This window comes from Propithecus coquereli, unplaced genomic scaffold, assembly GCF_000956105.1.
Source record: "Propithecus coquereli isolate 6110/MARCELLA unplaced genomic scaffold, Pcoq_1.0 Scaffold14, whole genome shotgun sequence".
Lineage (NCBI taxonomy): Eukaryota > Metazoa > Chordata > Mammalia > Primates > Indriidae > Propithecus > Propithecus coquereli.
Window position 1 is genome coordinate 17,246,011 of NW_012138302.1, and position 25,559 is coordinate 17,271,569.

The 25,559-nt window shown below is 42.1% G+C and overlaps 1 protein-coding gene across 1 annotated transcript in view; it reads left to right on the forward strand.

Moving 5' to 3' along the window:
* The window catches only part of FAF1 (Fas (TNFRSF6) associated factor 1), a 334,517-nt gene extending 315,437 nt beyond the window's left edge, over nt 1-19,080 (forward strand). The window contains exon 16 of the mRNA XM_012639350.1: nt 18,824-19,080. Within this exon, the coding sequence (XP_012494804.1) occupies nt 18,824-18,907 (84 nt within the window). The 3' untranslated portion in view covers nt 18,908-19,080. The remainder of the gene's footprint in view (nt 1-18,823) is intronic.
* Nucleotides 19,081-25,559: the final 6,479 nt, after the last annotated feature.

The window sequence follows — 25,559 nt, forward strand, 5'->3', positions numbered from 1 at the left end:
TACTATAATTATATAAGATGGTACTAGTAGGAGAGCGGGTACAGGGTATATGAGACTTTACTATTTTTGCAACTTCCTGTGAGTTTATAATTACTTTCAAATAAGAAGTTAAAAGGAATGGACATTTGCCAAGCAGAAGTAATATGAACAAAATCATAAGAATATAAACTAGCATAATCATAGCACACATTTTGCTATGATTGGGATTTAGGGTATGAAATCAGATATGGAAGGAAATAAGAGATGAAAAATTACTGAAGAGTTTTCTGTCTATTAATCCAACAAAGATTTTTTTGAGCATCTTTTATGAACAAGATATTGGGGATATGGTAATGAATAGTTTTTAATAGATTTCTTCACTACTCTATGTCCACTAATAGAAGACAAAGTCCTTGCCCTCCTGAAACCAATTCTAGTGCTAGTTTAAACTAGCTAAAGTAGGTGTTAGCCCCTATATTAAAGTTGAGAAATTTAGGCTTGGAGCTGCCAAGTGGCACAAATTGCTATAGCTAAGTTGCAGAGCAATGGCTCCACATAAGTCTTTCGATTCCACATTTCTGCTTTTTTCCACTGTCTCAACCCTGTTGATTATTTTGATTAGGAAGGATTAGAGTAGGGAGAGTCTGGGAAAGGGAGACCAGTAGGACAACAGGCTGTGGGAGACTATACTAAGATGGCAGGAATTGGGGATGAAGCGGAGGCAGCAGAAGCAGGAATAAGTAAGAATCAGTGGGATTTGGTGATTGTCTGGCTATATCAAGGTGGAGGGAGAATAGGAAGAAGGAGGTCTCAGAAGTGACTCAAAGCTTCCCAGTCTGAATGACTAAAATAATGGTAGTACCACAGACAGAAATCAGGAAAACAGATGGGAGAGGCAGGTTCACTTTGGGATTTGTTGAGTCTGAGGGGCCAGGAGAAAGTCTGGGCATTGCTTTCTAGCAGAGGATAGAGATTTAAACTGAGGCTAGCTAAACACCAGAAAATGTCCCTGGCAATGACTAGAGCAGATGTGAAGATGAGCAATGAAGAGACAGTATAGTGTAGTGGTTAAAAGACTGGGTTCTGGAGTCCTAGACTAAATTTCAATGGCCTTTTCCCAGCCAGTTGATCTTGGGTAAATTACTTAACCTCTGTGTAGCTTAGTGTCCTTATCTTTAGGATAAAGATAATGATAGTGCCTACTTCATAGGGATGTTGTAAAAATGAAATGAAGCTCTGGCACATAGTAAATACTCAATATATCTAAGCTATTATGATGAAGTTGATGGCAAGAAGAGGAAAGGATCTTGCTAACCTACAGAGGTATTGAGGGAACCAGTAGTAGTATATGAGAAAACCCATCATTCTATGCTTCTGACCAGATCAAAGGAATGCACAAAGGAATTTTTAAAATGTGTTTGAGGTAATTACAGCCATTTCTGGGGGCTGAGTGGAATTCAGAGTCTTAATAAAATCTGCCTTTGCCTCTTTCTAACTTATTTACTTGCTTAAAGGACTTGGAATTGTGGGGAGTGATGGCAATGAATATAGCCATTTCTTTTTGTGGTTATTATATGCTGGGTACTTCAAATATATTAGTTCTCTGAAAGATAGATATTGTCCCCATTTTACAGATAAGGACACAGAAGCTTAGAGAGGTTAAATTTTTCAGTGTTGCACAGTGTCTATATCAGTATTTGATTCTTAAAACCCAGATCCTTTCCCCATACTATACTGAACATAAAATGAAGTGACTATTACTGATTATGTGTAGTGTGTTGAGGTATTTAACTCTTTTCAAAATTATTTACTCTGTCCCAGAACTTAATTTTGTAAGGTGTTCATAAGCAGTATACCATTCAAAATTGCTATAGCAGAAATCAAATAAACTTTTGAAGGCTGTACATACAATCCAATCTGACTGCATCCAGCCATAAATAAAAAATCATTAGTTCTGTGTTCAGTATTCCAGGTGCTTCAGCAGACATGCTTTGCTCACTTAAAGCCTGTATAATAACCCCATGGTAAACACAAACAACTGCAAACATGTATATGCGCAGATTAACCTTTTCTAGACACTCCTTGTCATTTTCAAGCCAGTGCTGGAGTTCCAGAGTATATTAGCACATGCATCAACATGCCACATTCCCCTGGGCCTCACTGCAGTGCCAGCTCCAGCCCCAGCCCTAGCCCCAGCCCCAGCCTCAGCCTGCTTCACCCAGACCAAACCCTGCTCTTCACCTAGAACCAGGACCTCAAGGATTCAGATTTAATGTCTATGGCTGAATCCCAAACCTGAAGATTCTTTTGCTATTTCCAAATATATTTCACTTTCCTTCCTTTAGTTGGCTTTATGTAAAACCTTATGTAAACAGGACATCCTCATGCGTGTATTCTTTACTGTGAGAACTAGAAAAGGCCCTTATTTTACAGATGAAAAAACTAAGATGCAGAGTCTGAAAGTAACTTTCCCAAGGCCTAGGAAAACCAAAAGACACCAAAAGCAGAAATGGCTGGCACAAGTTTATATAGTTAGTCACAAAGTGAAGGTAAGATATACCTTTTTTTAGACAAACATTAAAAAGTACACATTAAGGCCGGGCGCAGTGGCTCACGCCTGTAATCCTAGCACTCTGGGAGGCCGAGGCGGGCGGATTGTTTGAGCTCAGGAGTTCAAAACCAGCCTGAGCAAGAGCGAGACCCCGTCTCTACTAAAAATAGAAAGAAATTAATCGGACAACTAAAAATATATATAAAAAATTAGCCAGGCATGGTGGCGCATGCCTGTAGTCCCAGCTACTCGGGAGGCTGAAGCAGAAGGATCGCTTGAGCCTAGGAGTTTGAGGTTGCTGTGAGCTAGGCTGACGCCACAGCACTCACTCTAGCCCGAGCAAAAGAGTGAGACTCTGTCTCAAAAAAAAAAAAAAAAAAAAAAAGTACACATTAAGTTTGAATTTATTTTGGATAAAGTCTAATTAATCTGAGTGTTCCCTAGCATATTGCCTGGCACATAGTAAACAACTAATACTGGTCTATTGTATATGAAAGTAAAGTCAGTAAAATGGTTTATGTAGGAAACAGTTGTGCATATTAGAATGAGACAAGGAGGAAAGAAAATATGGAGCTAATTTACACTCTAGGACCAAGTTAGGCATTTGCCTTCCTTGTGCTCCTCTGGTGCCCTTTTCCCTATTGTAGCCCTTTACCATTCTGAATTGCAGTGGGCCATTTTCTTGTCTACTTTTTGCCCTGAAGTCTATGCTCCTTGAGAACAGAGATAGTGTCTTATTCACTACTGTAATCCAGTACCTAGCATAGTTTCTTACATGTAATAAACACTCAGGAAATATTTATTCAGCAAATAAATGAGACGAAATAAAATGTCCCTACCCATTTACACATCCACTGTTTTTTTTGTTTGTTTATTTTTGTATTTTCCATGCAGAAATTCATGATATCCTAATGGTTTGAGGATAGGCAAGTGAGGATCCACATTATAGTTGACACTCACCCTCACTTAGTCCTGGATTCTTTCCCTCCCTCCCTGCCCCCATCTGCTCCCTGCATGGCCATGGAAGTAGAACTCCCAGGTGGAGAGGGAGGAGCATGGAGTCTCTAGAGCTCAAGCACCAGAAGTGACTCATTCAGTTAAAATTTTCAGTTGTCTTGTAGTAGCCAGTTGTCATCCTCTCATTTTGACATCGTCAACAGGACATTCTCAGAAGAATGTGTTGCAAGCCAGCTGCAGTGGCACATGGCCATAGTCCCAGCTACTGAGGAGGCTGAGGTGGGAGGATTACTTGAGGCCAGGATTTCAAGGCTGCAGTGCACTATGATTGTGCCTATGAGTAACCACTGCACTTTAGCCTGGGCAACACAGCAAGACCCTGCCTCTATTTTTTTTTTTTTTGTAATCTGAAGAATGTGGTACAGCGGGAAGGAGACTAAGCTGGGAATCAAGCATCCTGGAGCAAAATTTTGATTCTTCCAGCCACTTGTGTGGTGATCTCAAGCAAGCCACATACTTCTCTGAGTCTTATTTTCTTTATCTGAAGTATGAAGAGATTAAAATCGTTGTTTTTTTTTAATAATCTTTCAGCTCTGATACTATGTGATTCTATGTTTAAATAACCTAGATGTTGATAATACCTGCCCCATTGACAACTCTCTTCTGAAAACTGGAACAAAGCCATTGGCTTCCTGGTCTACTGGCTTTATTTAAGATCATCTTCTCTCCGTTTATATGAGAATGTCTCTGTCCCAGACAGTTTACAGGGATTTAAGCTTTTATTTACTGTAGCTGGAGGCTCCTATAAGCCGAGGCTTTGACAATATTTCACATTTATTTATCTGAGCCAGAGCTTAGGATCAGGTGGCAGCTAAGTCACTTAAGGTTATTCAAATGCATTGAAAATGTTGCTTAATAATTCAGAACCAGTTTTCTCTGTTTAGACTATTAAGATTTTTTAAATCCTTCTAATTAGCCAATTCTAACAGCAGTTTAAATAGGGAAAAATCTGTCCCTTCTGAAAGGGCAACTGATACAAACTTGTCAGCCCCTGTGTCTGTGCAGCAGGACTGACTAAGGCTCGGGCCAGAGAGCATCCAAAGCCAGGGGACCCGCTGGGGTGACCTGCTAATGGTATCACTGACAGGGTTTGCCTACTGTAAGAGTGAGGCTAAGGGCAAGAGGTCTGGGGATGCAGCTCCTCTAGACTCCATTTCTTTGGATTGATGGAGGCTTTAGGGAGGAGTGGGGAGGCTCCATTCAGTCATTCAGTAGGTCAGTCTTTTAGCAAACATTTATTGAACTCACAGTTTCCAGCAGTATGCTAGGCCCTGGGGATAGGCAGCCAGTAAAAGCTCACATTTCCCCTCAGAACAGCCTGACTAGAGAGACAGACTCACAAACAAATAATTGCAAAATAGCCTGAGAGGTACACCAGTCAAATAACTAAGTGTGAAACTGTAGCTGATCCTTTGAGTGAGATCCTCTAGGATCCTTTGCCTGGTCAAAGTGTAAGAGTGCTGTTTTAGCAAAGAACAGGGTTGGCATTGCCAGTACCCACACTTCAGTTTAAACACTGACCTTGAGTCTGCCAACAGACCTTGGCAACTGCCTTGACTATGGAGCCTAAGGTGAATAAAGATATTGGTTCAGTAAACATGGATTGACCACATGCAGGGCAATGGGATAGGCACATGGGGCAGAGATAACAATGAACATATATGGTCACTATGTTCCATGAGCCTAGTGAATGGGAGACGATGCCAGTTACAATTAACTCTGTTGCAGGAATAAGAGAAAGAGATTAATTTAGGCTGTGTCAGGCCTGGTTTTGTGGAGAAAGTAGCATTTGAGCTGAGCCTTGAAGGGATATATATAAGTTGGAACAGGTGGAACTGGGGAGGGAGGAAGGACAGTCCAGGTAGAAGAGACAACATAGCAAAGGTTCAGGGAGAAAGAGTATAAGACACATTTGGGGAATAGCAAACTACTGTAATTGGCTGGAGCATAGGGTCTATGAGAGGAAAATATTTAGAGATCAGAATAGTAAGAATGTTAGTCAAGCCACCACCATACTTTCAAAAAGTTTAGGCCTTAGGCCAGGCATGGTGGCCCACACCTGTAATCCTAGCACTCTGGGAGGCCAAGGTGGGAGGATTGCTTGACCTCAGGACTTCAAGATCAGCCTGAGCAAGAGCGAGACCCCATCTCTACTAAAAATAGAAAAATTAGCCAGGCATCGTGGTGGTGCATGCCTGTAGTCCCAGCTACTTGGGAGGCTGACGCAGGAGGATCCCTTGAGCCCAGGGGTTTGAAGTTGCAGTGAGCTATGGTGACGCCACTGCACTCTACCCAGGGTGACAGAGTGAGATTCTGTCTCCAAAAAAAAAAAAAAAAGTTTAGGCCCAGATTTCACTTATTTGATGATTTTTTAAGAGAAAATAAAGATTTTGCCACTTCTAAAATGTTGTTAATATGGGTTTGCTCTATATTTTTCAATGTTCCATGGTGTACATTCTCTGGTTTGATACTTTAATCAATAAGCATTTATTGAGAACATATAATGCACGAGGTCCTTTGCTTGAGTACTGGAAGTACAGAAACAGCAAACATACAGTTCCTGACTTTACATTGCTCAGTCTCATCCAGGAGACATTAATGTAAAGTACAGCAGAAGGTAAGTTGTGATGATGCTCATAGTAGGTCCACAAGGTGGTGCAACAGATGTCAACATCCTTGTTTAACAGACATGGAAACTCAGAGGAGGAAAAGTAACTTGTCCAAGATCACATAGGTAGTCAGAAGCAGTATGCTAGGGTTAGGAGACAGGCTTGCGGTTTCCCAAAAGATGTTTGTTCCCTGACTCGACTCCTCTACTCTGAGCCCTGACCCTCTGTGGACATGGAGACTGAACTGATAGGAAATGAGCATGAAGAAAAGCCTGGCTAGGTAAAATGCATATCTCTAGCCACGTTCAATTACTACTTCCTTACCATCCTTTCTTCCTAAATAACTTTGCTTTCTCATCATGATACATACACTTCCTTAAGCTCAGGAGTTTGGGAATTTTTGGTTTAATTTAGGTTTGGTATTGTACAGACGGCTGCTGGACCAGCCTTCAAAGAAAACACCTGCTCTGTTCCTGATTCTTGCCTTTCAGTTTCGTAAGCTTTTGGGCAGATGAAATGTAATATCAAAATAGCTAAGAGAGAGCCTTGGTAACATTTAAGATATTGAACGTGCTGCATCTGGTAACTAGAAAATTTAATGATCTCCTGCTGTTTTGGTAATTGGATAAGTAAATACATCAGAATAAATCACACCGGCAAGTCTTTTGTATGTTGTTAGGGACTCAACTCTTTTAACTCCTGTTCAAAGCTCCAGCTCTTGAGCAGTGTTTGCATGTAGAGCTATGCACACACCAGCTCTCATGGTCCTACTTGGGTATTAAAATGCATTCAAAATGCTCACTTTCTCCCTAGCCACTCTGCCTGAAGAGCACATCTAGCACACCACTCCAGATCTCTGTGAAGCCAGGGAGAAAATGTTTTTTCAGAAGTTTAAATAATACCTATTAAGACATTTGAGCTCTTCATCATCTTTTTCCAAACTGTCTTTCCAGCCATGTCTTCCATTATATGCCTGCTATGAGCCTTCTCAGAAACACTACCCATTTACAAATTGGGAAAATGAGGCCGAAGCAAAAGGGGACTATCTTGTTTCAGTAAGGAATCGTTTAAGAACTTTAAATAGGAGAGAGACAGGATCAGACATTTTGTTCAACTGTCTCACTAGTGGAAGCGTGAAGGAAAGAGACCCAGAGGGAAATGGTCTGTTTTTTTTTTTGTTTGTTTGTTTTTTTTGAGACAGAGTCTCACTCTTTTGCCCGGGCTAGAGTGATTGCCATGGCATCGGCCTAGCTCACAGCAACCTCACACTCCTGGGCTCAAGCAATCTTTCTGCCTCAGCCTCCCGAGTAGCTGGGACTACAGACATGCGCCACCATGCCCGGCTAATTTTGTCTATATATTTTTAGTTGTCCGATTAATTTCTTTTTATTTTTAGTAGAGACGGGGTCTCGCTCTTGCTCAGGCTGGTTTTGAACTCCTGAGCGGCCTCCCAGAGTGCTAGGATTACAGGTGTGAGCCACCGCGCCCGGCCGGGAAATGGTCTATTGAGAGACCACTGGGTATTGGGTGATGCTGTCACCAGCTTACAGATGAGAGATTTGGGTCTTACCTCATGACAAGAGGTTAAATGACTTGCTCAAGAGCATACATGCAGTGACAGGATTTAAAACCCGCCAGTGCTTTTTCTTACTGCCTCCCTAATTAGCACTTAATCCATGCCTAGTGGTGAAATTCTGAGGCAAACAATAATAGGATTTCTCAGAAGGCTTTTAAGCTGAGTTAACAGTTCTAAACCTAACCAATAAACAGGTATCTCCCCTTTCATTTGTCTCTTAATGCCCTGTTCCAAACACAGTGGTTAGTGTTGTGGACCAATCTTTTATCAGAGGCATCCTAGGAACTTTTTATACAAGCGCCTGGCTGCCTTCCATGGTATTGACCTCTGAAAGTGAGGCGTGTCCCCTAAATCAGTGCTTCCCAGCCTTTTTCAAATCACCACACACACTGAAAATGATGTTTGTGTGCTTTACAGGGGAACCATACTAGGTTGCTCAGGGTCAGAAGCAACCCAGCCCTGAGGATCCTGACTGTGCCGAGGAATGAGGGGAACCAGTATCTTGGCACACCTGTAACCTGGGGACGTTGCTGGGCCTGATCTGCACTAGGTTTCTCTTGCCACACTACAGAATCCTCACTCATGCATTTGCTTACACCCTGTTTATGTTTTCAGAACTGTGAGCTTACAAACTGCTCTGTAAAGCAGGACTTCCTTTTATTTACTTGAAATTGTGTCTTCTAGATCTCAAGGGGGACTAATTTGGGTAACTGACTTCCCAGGATGGGGAGAAATTCCTGTTCTCATTATTTTTATGTTCTTTATTCTTTTTATGCTCATTCTGCAGACTTGAATCTTTTCCTGTTTTTAGACTAAAGAGGCTTTCCCCTCCCCACCCCATCCTTGTTGGAATCCTCTCCATTCCCTCTAGGCCCTTCCCACTAACATTTTCGTTTAATAGTGTAGTGACCAAAGCCACCATCAGTGATACCAATGCAAGGAGGTCATATCTCTTGTTTGGTGTCCAGAGTGTCCCTGACAATGTGCCATGTTTGAAGCCATTTTAACATTAGTAACGCTATAGAGTTGGTATCTTCATTAAACAGCCCATTTAAAGGTACAAGCTGAGAATAAAGAATCCAGATTTGCTATGAATGCTGAGTAACCTTGGATAAGTTCTTTCCACTCATTTGGCTTTTCTGTCTCCATATGTTACAGAGATGACCTCTTAAGACCAATCCAGCTCTAACAATCACTAGCTCTGTGATAATTGAAAAGTTAGATGAGTAAAATTTGCCCAAATGCCTTAGGTGATAATATATTGTTACTCTGTTATGGGAATATGTGCTGCAGTTACATGAAGGGTACAGTCCTTCCAAGCAAGGGACTTAGAATGAATAGTCCAATGCATGACTACAATACTAAAATAATCTAGTGTGGTGATTAAGAACACAGACTTTGGAGCTAGACCTAGTTTTAAATCCTTGCGCTGCCACTTCCTGCCTGTGCAGTGTTAGGTGGGTTATAATAATCTCTCTGAGCTTCTATTCTTCATAGGATTGTTGTAGTGCTTATGAAGCACTGGGCACAGTAAGCACCTAGTAAGCTTCCAATAAATGTTAACTGTTGTTACCATTATTATAACATGATGAAACAAAGAACAGACAGGGTAGCCTACAAGACACAATTTCTCTCTCTCTCTTACGTTACTCTTCTCTCCCTTTGTTCTTCTTTTAGTTTTTCTTTTATTCTCCCTTTCCCCACCTAAAAAAGAGTCATCAAGGAAAGAAAATATCCTAGGCATCCTATGTTTTACAGCCATGGAAGCCCATCCAACCTTACTCTCTAGCACCCAGTTGTTCTGTCACAGTTCAGTAATGAAAAGAGGAACATTTGTCACTGTTTCTTGGACACCCTCATTCCAATGTCGTTTCTTTCCTGTGGTCCAATGAGACAGATTGGCCCAGCAACTGCACAGGAAGCTCAGATCGAGATAAACCATAGATTAGTCCCATTGTGGAACCCTTCCAGATTGGAAATTCCTTTTGGGCTTGTGTTATCACCTGCAGCAAAAGTAGAGGACAAGTTACTAACAGCTACAGCTGGCATTGGTGTGGTGGTTGCTTATAGTTATTATTAATTACTATTAATAATAATAATAGCAACCCTCATGTTTACAAAGGACTTTACAGTTACAAAGCTTTTTTACACTTTGATCAGCACATGACCAGCAGATCAGCTCTAAAGTTCTCCCTCTGATACTTTGTGGGTGTAACTCCCTCATTAGGGATTCCCAACTCATCAAAAGGTGTTTAAAGGAAATGGACAATTAGCTGTTAGGACTAAGTTGACAGTAACAAAAGACAGCTTGGGTTCCTGTGGGGGACAACAAGCCCACACCACAACAGGGACATGAACCGTGACACAGTTGCAGAGTACACCTTTCTTTATACCCAAGGGAAAGCCAGTTAGTCATATAAACTGTGCCCTATTTCAAAGAAGGATCAGAAGTTGAGAGGCAGCAAAGGGCAATGAATTGGATACAGACTGGAATCTCACAAATCTGGGTACAAATTCTGGCCTATTTTTCCTGCCTATGTAATCTTGGGCAAGTCCCTTAACCATTTTTTACTTCAGAGAATTCATCTGTAAAATGGAAACATTAAATAATAAGAGAACTTATCTCATGGAATTATTGTGACTATTTAATTAGATAATTGCCTGACACTTAGAAAACACCAAATAAAAGGTAACTTTTTTATAGTGATGATATTAATAATCGGTTATTAAGCTTCTGATATTTAACATCCATGTTTTTCTAATAGAGTAGTTACTAGGTTACTCATAGCATACCAAAAAGATTACTTGTTCTCCCAAATTCAAAGTAAATGCTAACTTTGATCAACAGCAAAAGCAAATACATTCAGCCTCACTGTAATCTGGGAACTTATATATATGCAGCCCATATGCTGCCTCACAGAGTAGAAGGAGCTCAGGATTTGAAGGGAGAAAACCTGGGTTCAAATGTGAGCTCCACCAATTTCTAGTTTTATGACCATGCATAAGAAATGTACCTATTTGAGTTTTTGTGTTCTCATCTGTAAAAATGAAGATGAATGGGTCCAATCTTTTAGGATAGCTTTGAGGTTTAGATAATATATGTAAAAGTGCTTTGAGAGCTCTAAAATAATAGTCATTATTATTATGTATGCATTCTTCAGAAGGAATTTTACTAGCACATTCATTTTGTATTCAAATCACTTGGGTTTAAAGAAGCATCTCTTTAAGAATAAGCTTTGTTGTAGCTTTATGTACAGATGGAAAATGTATTTTAAAATTGATTTATGCCCTGTCTCATTGACTTTCTCATCTTTTAATTAAGACCAAACAGGCTTTGAGAGAAAAGAACTATGACCCTTGTATCATGTTACATCAAATCCTAATTGTTAAGCACTTGGTTAGTGCTGTGGGGGTATTTGGGATTTCAGGGGTCATTGAATAATACACTTTCACTTAACTAGTTCAAGACTAATTGAAAGATAGACACAGAACTCAGATGGGGATAAAAACATCACCCTTGCTACCCAAAAAGTTGATCAGAGATCGTGGTTTCAGATCTGTAGCCAAGGAACTTGCTGATACATTCTTTGCCCACAAATTATACAGACTTGTCTACCCAGTCCATGGTACAGCTGGACACTGCAGGCCCTGGCACCTTATAACACTAGAGCAGGTTGATTCCAGAAAAAGGAAAGGAAGGGGCTGAGCTCAGTTCTCTCAAACTCACAAAGCAGTTAAGTCTCTCACCCTATGTGAAAGATAGGGAAAGTATCCAAGAGTGACCCCATACAGGAGTAAGAATGTGAAATAAATGTCCCCCCCCCCAAAAGAGTTATAAGCTTTATCTTACTGAATCCTCACAACAAGTCTGGGAGGCAAAAAATGTCTCAAATTTATAAATAAAGAAACGATGCACTGGAAAAAGTAACTTGCCCAAGGTCATCAGGTAGCTGGAAGGTTATAGAGGTGGGACTCTATCCCAGGTATGGCTTCCTACATCACACTTTGACCATTCCAACCATTGGGAAGCTCAAGCCATACAGATGACATCTAACACATAAAGAAGGCATTGAATCATAATAGCATCCATTGTGATGGCTATTTCAATCCCTACAACAACCCTTTCACCCAGTGGAGAAGGAAACTGGAGTGCTCTAAGCATCCTGTTAACTTGGCTAAGAGCTGGGATTTGAATTCAAATGTTTGTATTTCCAAAGCTAAACTGTAGTCCAATTGACTCCATTTAATCACTAGTCCCCACATTTTTTTAAATGCAAAAATTAAAGCCTAAAGAAGAAAAGCGACTTGTCCAAAGTCATATTTCTAGAGCCAGGACTGGAACTCGTACGTTCTGGTCCTTTTGATCCTGACAACATTAGATAGTGTACAGCCATGGCAGTCAGCACAGGAATTCAGAGGAGGGAGACCTTTCAGAAGTAGGTAGGCTATTACTGAAAGGGTAGATTTCCTTAAGCTTGGGGAAGTTTACTGTGCTCTGAGTCTGATGTAGCGGGTGGGAGCTGGTTTCTTTCACATTGATGGCAAGGGAAGTGAGGTATGAATAAGGTTCTGGTGTTTGTTCTCTCTGTGGACTAAAAGAGACTTACAAAATTTCTGCCAGTGTGGCAAAGGATTGCTCCTGGGGGTCAGGCTATGCAGGGCTCTCTGCTCACAGTGCTGCCAGCACATAGTCTAGAAAATAGTAGTTGTTGATCACCAGAGGCAAGCAAGCAAATACTAGAGAAAATTTGACAACAGAGAGCTTTTCTGCCTTGAAGAAGCTGGAACTTTCTGAAATGCAAATTTTACTCTAAAAGCAGGAATACATTTTAAGAAACCTTTGTTGGTTTATTGCTTCCCAGTTCCACACATTGAACTTGAAAACTGTAACTCATAGAGTAAGAGAGAACCCTGTTAGTCCACTTACAAGTGGGGAGTTACAATGGGAATGATGAGGAAACAAGTCACAGGCTCTGGTTCTGTCTCTACCACTTTGTGTGTGATCATAGGCAAACCTAATCTCTGGGTCTTGTTTCCTAATAGACAGAGTAGGGCTGATTTTCAAATACTATTAAAGTGCATTTCCCCCATAAGCTGTTCAAATACATTGGGAACATTAAGGAAAAAAAGGAGGAAAAAAGAAAACCAACCTAGCATTTTTTCGAAATGTAAAATATTAGATCCAGACTTTCCTCTCTATTCAATTTCAAAATCAAAGCATTACCTCAGCAAAATTAAATAAAATTTAGAAGGGCTGATGATACCATCTCCCCTACATGACTATAAGTTAATGTTTATGTAAATGTCTTGCAAACTATAAAGAACTATGCAAATATTGCTCCTGCTATTATTTTTAGTATTAGCTGCTCCCTCAGGTAGCCGCCAGCCTAGTAGTACAGGTTGAGTATCTCTTATTGAAATGCTTGGACCAAAAGTGTTTCGGATTTCAGATTTTTTTCAGAGTTTGAAATATTTACTTATAGGTGAGCATTTCCTTTGAGCATCACATTGGTGCTCAAAAAGTTTCAGATATTGGAACATTTCAGATTTCAGATTAAGGGTACTCAACCTGTAGCTTTATATTTATGCTTGAGTATTTAAAAAAAAAAAAAGTGAGAGGCAGAATGATGTGACTAGAAAGAACCCCAAAACAGAAGTCAGGAACTCTGGGGCAGAGTACTGTGTCTGCCCGTGATCAGCCATGTGACCTGGGCCAAGTCACTTAATGTCTGGTGAGCTTCAGGTCAACCACCTGTGAAATGAAGGGGTTGGACTATTTGGCATTCAAGGAGTTTTCTCAGTCTAACATTCTAGGGTTCACAGTGTGGCCTAGGATGAGAATCTGTCACATTGATTCATTTATTTCTCAACAGCAATGTTATAGTTTTTAGAAAAGGAACTGAAGCCTAGGGAAGCAATAGAAATAAAATGTATCTGAAATTTCAAATCACTGAGAAAATTGAAAAGAATAGCTCTATTTGGCAAAGAATGCATCCCATTTTTGCTAACATAAACATATTTCACAAAGGCAATTTGCTAAATTATTAACTTAATTAGAAAATATATCCATTCAGGTTTCCTAAGTACAATGAAGAAAATGTCAGGATGGTTGACTTTCCCTTTCTAACTATAGACAAAGTCAAATCATGCCTCTTATTTGAGAACACCCCTCCTCCCTAAGGAGTCCCAAAGGGTGGGTTTCTCTGTTGATTTAGAGAGTCAATAATTCAGTAAAGTCTGAAGTAAATGGCACAACACAAGCTCAGATTGGGTTTTTGTATTCGTATTTTATAAACATTTCAGGATTTTTTTCCTGACCCTTGACCTTTTGGCATTCTTAAAGTGCAAAAGATCTTATATCCTAGAAGCTTGGTTAGGAACAACCTCCGAGTCATCTCATCCAACTTCTTTCTCTGTATGTATGGATCCTACTCTTAGTAACACCTCTGGCAATGTAATCTAGTAGTTAAACATGTGGGTTCCAAATCGAGACTGCCTTTTTGATTCACATCCTGGCTCTGCCCTTAATAGCTCTGTGACCTTGGACATATTACTTAATCTGCACCATGGCTCAATTCTCTCATCTGTAAAATGGAGATAATAATTGTCAGATAACCTACCTCAGAGGGTTATTATGAAAATTAAATTATTTTATAAATGTAAAGTGCTTGGAATAAAGTGCCTGGTAAAAAGTAAATGCTCAATAAATGTTAGCTATCATCATCTGCAAATAAGCCCCTAATTGAATGTCCTAGGGAGTTTACTCACAGCAGGGAGTTTACTCACTTCTCTCCCTACTCCTCCATTTCCCCAAGGCAGCCTGTTGACATGTTGGCCAGAAGCTTTCTGGTTATCATGGGCTTTGAAGTCAGACAGATCTGAGTGTGAAACCTTATTCTACCTGCAACCTTGGGCAAGGTAACCTATGGTATCTTCATCTGTAAAATGGCAATAATAATACCTATTTCACTGAGCCATTGTGAGGACTAGTTAAGGTACTATATATAAAGTATATAAAGTACCTAGCATGGTTCCAGCTACATAGCAGGTGCTCAATAAATGGTAGTTGCTGCTATGATGATAATGACTGTGAAGAACAAGCAGAAAATAAAGAACAGGAGGAGCAGAAAGAAAGAGATGTAGGGCCGGGCGCGGTGGCTCACGCCTGTAATCCTAGCTCTCTGGGAGGCTGAGGCGGGTGGATTGTTTGAGCTCAGGAGTTTGAAACCAGCCTGAACAAGAGCGAGACCCCATCTCTACTAAAATTAGAAAGAAATTAATTGGACAACTAAAAATATATAGAAAAAATCAGCCGGGCATGGTGGCGCATGCCTATAGTCCCAGCTACTCAGGAGGCTGAGGCAGGAGGATCGCTTGAGCCCAGAAGTTTGAGGTTGCTGTGAGCTAGAATGACGCCACGGCACTCTAGCCCGGGCAACACAGTGAGACTCTGTCTCAAAAAAAAAAAAAGAAAGAAAAAAAAGAGATGTAGGAGTAGCAATACCAGCTGCTGCTCTGCCTGTTAAAAAGTTCTTTCTGACTAGCTAGGCTCTGCTTCCCAGAGATTTCACCTCACCAATCCTAGCTTTACCCACTGGAGCTACACTGAACACATCTACTCTATCTTCTACTTGTCAGCCCTTCAGATATTCAAAGAGGCTGGCACAGCCTCCTCCCTGCCCTGTGGCAGAAGCAACAGGACCACTCCTTAACGCCTCCTCTCCAATGAGATATCTCCCATTCTGCAGTTGTTTCTCAGAGAACAGTTTTTAGGCTCCTCCTTAGTAGGATGTCCCTCCTGGCATGCTCCATGTCTATTTTGAATGGGGCCCAGAGCACTGTAGTATGGTTTCACATATGGCCACTATCTTGCTGGGGAAAATTATGGTATCCTGTACCATCCTAGGTTCCCCTTAATCTTTGTGCAAGCCAGGAAAATGAGAGTGAAAACAGAGATTGTCCATGTTCACTTTGAAATTCTTATCTAAAATGACTTTCAAACAAAAAAAAAATTTCTTGATCTGGGGCCCCAGAAGGAGCACCCCCAGCAGAGCCATGTTTGTTTTGAAGCAGTCCATTGGTGGCACAATACCACTCAGGCTATAGAAGGGAGTCTCCAGAGATCCAGACATTACCCAATCAGGTAAAGGGTAGCATTCCTGCTGGACAGTGGGATAGAAACAAAAAAGGCAGCCTCCAGATCAGGTTGCAGATTGGGGTTCCAACAGGCTTCTGGGAAAGAGCTCCGGGTTTGAAGTTAGAGATCAGAGCCCCTACCCAAGGCAAGCCCCAGCCAGTAATGGCTACTACCTACTGGCTTAGGTACTGTACCAGAGGCTTCACCAACATTATTCCATTTAACCATCGTCACAACAACCTGTAAAGAAGAAACTATGCTTCCTATTTTATAGGTGGGAAAACTGAGGCTTTCAGCTTATATAGCTTCTTTTAAGGTCGTATTGGTAAGAAGTGACAGAGCTAGGATTTGACTCTTAAGTTTGATTCACTCTTTTTTTTTTTTGAGACAGAGTCTCACTCTTTTTCCTGGGCTAGAGTGAGTGCCGTGGCGTCAGCCTAGCTCACAGCAACCTCACACTCCTGGGCTCAAGCGATCCTTCTGCCTCAGCCTCCCGAGTAGCTGGGACTACAGGCATGTGCCACCATGCCCGGCTAGTTTTTTCTATATATTTTTAGTTGTCTGATTAATTTTTTTCTATTTTTAGTAGAGGTGGGGTCTCGCTCTTGCTCAGGCTGGTTTCGAACTCCTGAGCTCAAACAATCCGCCCGCCTCAGCCTCCCAGAGAGCTAGGATTACAGGCGTGAGCCACCGCACCCGGCCTGATTCACTCTTCTTAACCATTATGCTATATAGACAGGTCCTCACTAACCATATAACTCACTAACCATATGGCAGCCACTTTGAGCCTCAATTTTCTCTTCTCTACAACTTTGCCTGGTTGTCGTACAGATAAATGAAATAATATATTTAATATAAGGGCCTGGCATGTAATAGGGGTTCAAGAAATTTTAGTTTCCTCCTTCCCAAATTCCAGTTCTCCCACTTAAAGTGACTGGAGGAAATTGCTGAACTTGTCTGGGACATAATTTGCTCATGTGAAAACTGGCTATAGTTTATGAGTCTCTAACCTTGCATGTTGTCAACCCCAGCAGGGTGCAACTCAGGCCTGATACTCAGGCCTCCCAGCCTCTTTTGCCTCTTACTACATCTTCCTGCCTGTACTCACAGCCCTGGCACTATTATGGTTTTGGTTTCTCCCAGCAAACATCATATTTACAAACCACAAATAACAAAGTAGAAGATGCCGGAAGAGCTCTGGCATGTTAATTAAGAACAATAGCAGAAGCAGCTGGGCAGAAAATGCCAGAGAATCAGAAGCAGAGGCAGCATAGCTCTGTTTGTTGACAGAAGCCAGCGCAGTTATTGTACGTTAATTGGGGAAACGGGTAAACATTTGCCAGCAGCTTGCCCCCCAGTGCATTGGAAGATAGACAGCAGGCTGTGCCTTCCCCACCCCTGTTTGCCCATCTGCCCATAACCCAAGAAATACTAGTAGAGCAGAGTTGTCCCGGGTTCCTTATAAGCAGAGAGGATTCTAGGGGCAGATATGTCTCCTTAATGATCCTCCTGGGCATACCAGGTTTCCATCTAGATACAGTCGAAGATAGCATCCCCCTCCTGGCCCCCTTCAGCTTGCCAGCCTGCCTGTGATACCTGGCCTTGGCCCCAGGGACTCCCCTTCCCCCTAGCTAGAAGACAGAAGAATCATCTCATTAGGAGTGGCTTGAGTTGAGCAGAAGACAAGATTGCCTGCCTCAGGTGCTGCACTCTTTGCCCACAGGCCCAGAGCTCCTGTATTTAGCCCAACAGCAGCCTCAGGCCTGACTAGAGATTGCTTGCCCTCCCGTCAGACACACTCGGAGCTGTCCATTCATCTGTGTCCACCCATACTTACAGTTGCTTTCATACACAGCAGCCATTATTGAACACCTGCTCTGTGCCAGACACTGATAATTATATATTTTTTCTCATTTAATACTCCATCCTGCAAGATTGATATTAACTCCAAAGCCACAAAGCTGATAGCCAACACAAAGCTGTGATTTAAATGAGTCTTCCTAGTTCCAGTATTTCTCAACTTTTTAAAAATTCATGCCCCCCCCCCTTTTCTTTTTCGGTCTTGCTATGTTGCCCAGGCTGGTCTCAAATTCCTGGCCTCAAGCAATCCCCACAACTTGGCCTCCCAAAGTGCTGAGACTACAGGTGTGAGCCACCACACCCAGCCCCCTTTTTCGTAAACCTTCATATCCCATCCCTGCCCCTGGCCTAGGAGGGCATAAACTTAATTTAGGATGCCCTTATGATTAGCATATCCCATTGAGCCAAGATTTTGTCTAACTTTAATAGTTCATATTATAAAATAATGATTTTTTAAAGTTCTAAAATATAAAATTGTATATGACATTGACTCATTTTTTTCAAACTAAATATACTCCCAACAAGGAGACTGTGATATGCCTACCCTCACCAGGGGAGATATTCATCACTGGGCTTGGTGGAATGGCCATTCTACAGTTTATGACATGTAGTTTTAACAGGAAGATCAGCCCCAAAGGCTTAGCTCTTGTCCCACCAAGCAGAAAAGGTCCTCCCCCCTATAAGGAGTGAACCAAGCAGAGATCTCCAGGAATGCCAGTCAGGTGTTTAACCAACACCTTTCCTAAGGGCCCCTGTTCTGCTGGCCAGGCTGAGCTGTGCAGGGGGCAGGGGACCTCCACCTGCCCAGGATGAGGTTATATCTCCAGAACCTATACCCTGAAGTCAAATGCTAGTCCACCACTAAACTAAACTATGAGACTTCACTGCTCTGAGCTCTGGTTTCCTCACTTATAGAAAGGAGGTGTTATAACAACACCTCACAGGGTTATTTTGAAGATCAAATGAGATAATGTGAGAATGCTCATGCCAGTGCATAGTAGGCTCAAAGTCAATGTGCACAGATAGAATGAATGCCACGTGGAGAAAATAGTGCTTGTTCCAGTCTTTTGAATATGTGTTTTCTTTCTCTTTAGATAACTCAGCTGGACCCAAATAAATCATTATTGGAGGTAAAGTTGTTCCCTCAAGAAACCCTTTTCCTTGAAGCAAAAGAGTAAACACGGCCCAGCGGTGGAACCAGCCATTCCTTGACAAGCCAGCGGCCTGCATCAAGAGAAGGGCTCCTCGCCAACCCCCCACACGCTCGTCTCACTCAATTCAATGTCACACTTCTGCCTCTTGCAAGATTGCTGGAAAAAAAAGTAATAAACATACTACTTAAAATTTCCCATCCATGAGTATGTATATGTTCCCAACCCTCATTACAGAGAATTACAACTTTGCCGCGCTCCCCTACCCCTGACACTGCACCCTCATTCAATTACTAATGCACTGTTCAAGTGTGAGTGATCTCTAAGTATAATAGAATTCTCACCTCTCCACTACCCATCTTCCCCACAGTGTCTAGGACAGTTCTCTCTATTCTGTGACACCAGGATGCCGTGTATTTGGTATGTCGCATTGAGCCAGGGCTCATACACCTCTGCCTTTTTATTTTCATGACTGGATTTCTACTTCGTCACCTCATTTTAAGAGGCAGGGGGGAAAAATCAAATGAGACGTTCTTGGCATGGAGATTAAACATCGTTGTAAGAAAAAAAGACTATCATTTTTGTTAGTATATCCTTACTTTACTAGATGTAAGGTGTTGTTTGAGGGCTGCATTTGACATATATTCAAGGTACTGCTATTGCCCTGGGTCTCTAGGTTCCGTCTAGGAGGCATTTGCTGTTCCACTGCAGCATGGGAAACTGTTCAGGCGCACAGTTGAATGTCGAGATAATGTGCAAAGAGGACCAGTACCAAGACTTTGGTAACAGCAGGAAGCTGCTGTTAGGTTTGCATTTGGGCAGTTGGAACCTCACAGATACCAGCTCCCAAGCATGCCACTCCATCAGTGTGCACTGAGCACAACTCTTTATTGCTTTTCTCTCCCTCTACTCCACCACGCTTTTGGACTTTGTCCCTTGGTGTTTTAAGCACCTTGTCTATCAACAAAATCTGATCAGCCATCCCATGGACTCTGATATAATAAGGAACTTGCTCTATTATTTCATTTTTTTAATGTTTTAGTATTAGATATCAAACTCCCACCTCAATTGAAAGGGGTCTCATTCTATGGCTGAAAATTCAGACTTCATATATATATTGAAGAGAGCAAACTTGGGGTCTCAACTCAGAAGACGTGTTGCCTGAATCTACATATAACAATTCTGGGTTCGATTTAGTAAATGTGGATTTTTCTTAATCTATAGATTTGGAGTTTGGGGTTTAGTTCATGGGAGCACTGTTTATACCCTCACAACCAGTGATTTTTTTTAATCTTGGAACGTTTCTCCATGACTGTTTTTGCATCACCTGTGGTTTTTATCCTAGGGGTTTGAATCCCAATTTTGACATCTTGTACTTGTCCAAAAGAGAGACTAAGTGCTGGGTTTGTTTCACCAGCCCCAGCCAAGGGGTTCTTTCAGAAAACTCTGACCAAAGCTGGAGAGATGCCTGGTCATTTTCCCTCTGCCTAGAAGTGAGTGTTGGCCAGGAAAACTCTACCTTGTGTCTTTTCTCTGATGCTCCGACCAGGAACCTCCCCTGAACACTCTCTTAAAAGAGATATGTTCCTAACAGACTAGTGCTACATCTCTCTAGGTGTGGACCTTCTCTGGCCCCAGGTGTCTCTCCAGGGAGGCTGAAAGGAAGGGAAACCCACTTCAGCCCACTTGAAGGTGGGAGTTCAACCTGACCACTTCCTCTCCAGCTCCATTCCTATCTTCCTAACCTAGTGGCCCCACAAGATACTCATTTCCAGTGCTACAGATGCACTAGGGCACCAGCTCTTCTCTTTCAGGTAGACTTTGTTCTGTAGCTGCTGTGGAAAAGCTGCAGCCCTGAATTCAGGCCATACTCAGGAACAGCAGCAGGGGTGCGGGTGGGGGTTTGAGGGAAGGGACTCTGAATTCACTTTCATGTTTAACCTGTTCCACCTGACTTGGGTTCGACTTCATCATATTGTTCCCGCCCACTCTCCTTTACTTCTGTATTCCAAAAATATAGACTTTACTCTGAAGCCAATTTCATAAAAATTATTAAATGCTCCTTCAATGTGTGTGAAGTTGACACACTCTTTTTCAACTCTGTCTTGGAAAGTTCTTTTTCAGTCTGCCTGCTCAGCCGCATTAACTTCTATCCTGTAGGCCCCATAGCTTGGAAAGTCCTCAGCTAATTGTTCACTCATGACATGATGGTCTACTGAGCTCCAGAACAGGAGGCCGAAGCAATTTTATACCTTTTCATATGAGCACAACAGTAAAATGACTTGCAGCCGGGCGAGGTGGTTCATGCTTGTAATTCAAGGTTGCAGTGAGCTATGATGATGCCACTACACTCTAGCCCCAGGCTACAGAGCAAGACCCTGTCTCAAAAACAAATAAAAAATGACTTGCTATCGCCACAGAAATAGCAGTGCCCTTTGCAATTCTTCCTCCTACCATTAGGCTTCCTTGGGATTTACATCCCAGCTTCCAGATGCAGTAAGTGAGTCGATCAGAATATTTGATTGGTGTCCTTATGCCCAGCTGTTTACAGTGAAGCTCCAGGGCTCCTTGTCATCCCCCTATTCCAGGTCACTCCCTTGTGATCGTGGTCTATTAGATGTGCCTTTGGAGCATTAGTTTGAAAGTGAAGTAAGTATTGCCAGTTTCCCATTGCCTTTCAGAGGGTGCAGTTTCTTGGAGGTTTCTGGTTTGGGATATTGCCATGCTCTGGGACTACTAGTTTTATAGGACACACAGGTATTCATCACTGAATTGTAAGCATCCAAGTCAGATTTGAATGAGACCATCTTTTATGGAATCTTCCATTTCTAAGGTAAGAGAATAGATTTAGGATTTTATAGATTTGTTGATGACATTAGAAACATGAAATAAGTTTGCAATTACATTAAAGTTGCTACTCACAAATGCTAGACATGCTGACCTGAGTGTGCTGGTCAGTCAGATGGGTTTTTAAGAGCTTGCCGAGCTCTGGTAAAGTTCTGCCAAGCGTAGACTTTTTTACATTTGGATGTGGGAGAGGATCTTACTTGTCTCCATTAGCAGTATCGCTGATTGACGTACTGTTGCCCATCCTTCTCAATCCCTCAACCATTGAGTCCTGGATCCCCACAGGTGGATGGGACATGAAGTCTTAAATTCAGTCCAGGAGTAACTCACATAGGCTTCAGAGCGTACGTATCCCTTTCACATGCATTATCTCTTTGATCCTTTTAAAAATTCTTGGAGGGAGGGAGGGAGATCTTCACATACACACACACACACACACACAACCACACATACACAATTCTAGAGACTTCAGTGTGTTCCAGTTAGAACCTTGGTTCTGCCACTTAATAGCTGTGTGACCTTAAGGTGAGTAACTTCTGAACCTCAGTGTCCTAACAACATTCAGACAGCACTTTGCAGTTTACCACACTTTCCACACTCATCAGTCTACTGCTGTGATGGAAGCAAGGCAACGATGATCACTCTGTTTTTGCACATGGAGTTCAGAGGGTAGTGGCTTATTTAAAGTTACACAGCATGTCAGTAGAAGAGTCAGGACTTAAGCCCTGGCCTCTGATTTTCCACTGCTCTTCTATAAAGAATCTCTAAATTTCATGTTCAAGAATGGATCTTGGAATCCTCTACAGTTGTACACAAAAAGTTAAATGTGTATTTTCCTAGAAAGGGAATCTGTATTTCATCAGATTCTCAGTGGACTCTATTAACAGAAAAAATTTGTGAACTGCTATTTACATCATGCAGACAACATCAGATTATTTGGAAAGTTGAATGTGTCCATTCTTTTTATCAAGCCATATTTTTAGCTAAAAGAAACCACCCAAGAGGATGAAAGGCAACAACTAGGCTTTCTTGCCTTAAATTCCTTCTGCATTTAGTATTTGTCCCTTGTCTCAAATAATCTGCTTTGGAAAATGACACTTCACTCCAACCAGCCATACAGCTCCTCGCTGCTGCATTTTGAAAGTCTGGCCTGAAAGGAAATATCAATAAAAGAGTCTTGATCCCCAGTCTTCAGCCTATTAACTCTTACTTTGTACACCTTCTATTAGGGTGGTTCTTGGTTTTGACAGGTCGTATAGTATATGGTTAAGAACACAGTCTGTGGAGACATACTGCCCGGGTCCAAGAAATTATACCACTGCTCCACTAACTAGCAATGTGCCCTTGGGAAATCACTTCACATTCCTGTGCCTCAGATTTTTAGCCATAAAATGGAAGTTATAACTACCTGGTTGATATGGTTTTATGAAGATTAGATGAGTTAATGTAAAGCAGTTAAAATAGCTATTGTCTTTTCTACACTCTCATATGAGATTACAATAGGAAAGGGGAGTGGGTGATAACAACGCAAAGTGGCAATTTATGGGAAAGAACACGGAAAATATGCCAAGTAGACACGGAAGTCCAGAAGCACTGCTCTAGGGCCCTTCAGGGGAGAGTCAAAGAGCCCTGCACAGTGTTACTGTGTTACTAGTATCTGTGAGGATAAGCTTGGGGCACTGGGAAGGAGAAAGGAGGAGGACTAACTTGCTGGCCACTTAAGATTGTGCCGGTACTATGCTTGGAGCATTACAGACCTTGCCTCACATAACCTCACAACAGCCCTGTGAGGCGGGTGATTTTGACCCTATTTTGAAGAGGCAACAGGCTTAAAGAGGTGAAATGACTTGCCTGAACTCCACAGCTAATAAAGAACAGAGAGTTTTGGACCAAGACTTTGACTCCAAAAGCCCCTGCTGTGTTTATGACAATGCAGTGCCTTCAATGAAAGTATGGCATATGACCAAGGCATTTCAAATAATGACAATAATAACATTTTTAAACTGTTGGTGGTGGCCTGGTGTGGTCGCTCACACCTGTAATCCTAGCACTTTGGGAGGCCAAGGTAGGAGGATTGTTCAAGCCCAGGAGTTGGAGACTAGCCTGAGTAAGAGTGAGACCCCATCTCTACTACAAATAGAAAAATCAGCCAGGCTTGATGGCACATGCCTGTAGTCCCAGCTACTTCAGGAGGCTGAGGCAGAAGGATTACTTAAGCCCAGGAGTTTGAGGTTGCTGTGAGCTAGGATGATGCCACCGCACTCTAGCTCAGGTGACAGAGTTAGACTCTGTCTCAAAAAATAAAAAATAAAATGTTGGTGGATGCTAAGAGGGGGGTAAAGCCACATTTTTACAGAAAACTCAACTCTCCAAAATGACCTATTCCCTAAGAGTTCTTAGGATTATCGTTATATAGAAATATTGTCAGGGGCCAGAATTTAAACAGTGCCTTTTATTAAGTGTATGCATTGATTTAAGAAAGATTCTATAGCTTCTACCTCTTTGACATCTTCAAAATACATTCTCTACTCCTTCATCCTTTATCCCACTCCATTTCTTCCCTTCGGAACTTTATGGTCTCTCACTTGGGTTATAAAACCACATCCTAATTGATCTCCTTTCTCTAGTCCCTTCTCTTAATGACCAGTCTCCACCGGCTACCAGGAAGAGTTTTCTAAAACACCTGACTCACCATGTCACGCCCTGCTTTGATCCTCTCAAAGGCTTCCCTTGCCTTCCAAATAAAATTCAAACTCTTGGCTTGGACTTAAAACCCTCGTTGTCTGGCCCCTCCCTCCCTCCCCATCTATATCTCCAGCCATGCCCCTAACATATACTGAGCTACCTGCAGTTCCCTGAAAGTGCCAGCTTTCTGTCTTCTCTGGCCTTGCACACTGTGCCTTCTGCCGGGATAGACTCCTACCACCTGCCCCTCCTTCACTTTCACCTTCACGTCCTCCAAGATGCTTTCCTGACCGTTGCCACACCCTCCTCACGCCCTTCAGGTTAGAGGCCTGTACAGTGAATCTTCAGCCCTGGCGCTGCCCTTTCCATAGCACTGGATTGCTCCGCACTGTAACTCTCAGCTTACATGTCCTTTCTCGCCCCACCCCAGACCGTGAGCCCCCAAAGGTCTAGTCACCTCATGTTCTCAAGGCCTAGCAAAATGACTAGGACATAACCACACAATAAATTCGGATTTATTAACTGAATTTAAACAAAGAAATAATGGCATCCATGTACTAATAAGATGGTCACTTCCATCTCTAGTATCCAACTCGTGTGGGTACATTGAGAGGGCAGGGATCAGATCTTCATCATTTGTTTATTTCCAGATCTGGCACATAGCAGTCATGCACCCAGTGGTTACTGAAGCAGTCACTTAGTTGGAGCCAGAGCAAAACCAACTGTAGCTGCTGAGGAAAGAAAACAGTAAAGGGATTCGTGTTGAGTACCTAGGTAAGCCCAGCACAATGCCCGCAGCTTTATACACTGTCCTCCCATACCATCCTCAGAATTACTCTGTGAGGTCAGTACTATTATTATCCTTATTTACAGTGAAGAAAACTGAGGTTCAGAGAGATTATGTCACCATCTCAGAAACACACAGCTAGTGGGGAGAGGAACTAGGTTCTACTCTGGATCCGTGTCCAAAGCTCATGCCTGCTATTTTCCCTCCTCAATATAGTCCCCATTCCCTGAGCTGCCTTAGTAGGTGCGACTTCTAACCTGCATATAGCGGAGTATAATAGAAATTCTCACACACTTCCCCTCCCTTTGCTTTCTAGGATATTGTATTTCCCTAGTTTCCTCCCACCTCTCTGAAAGATCC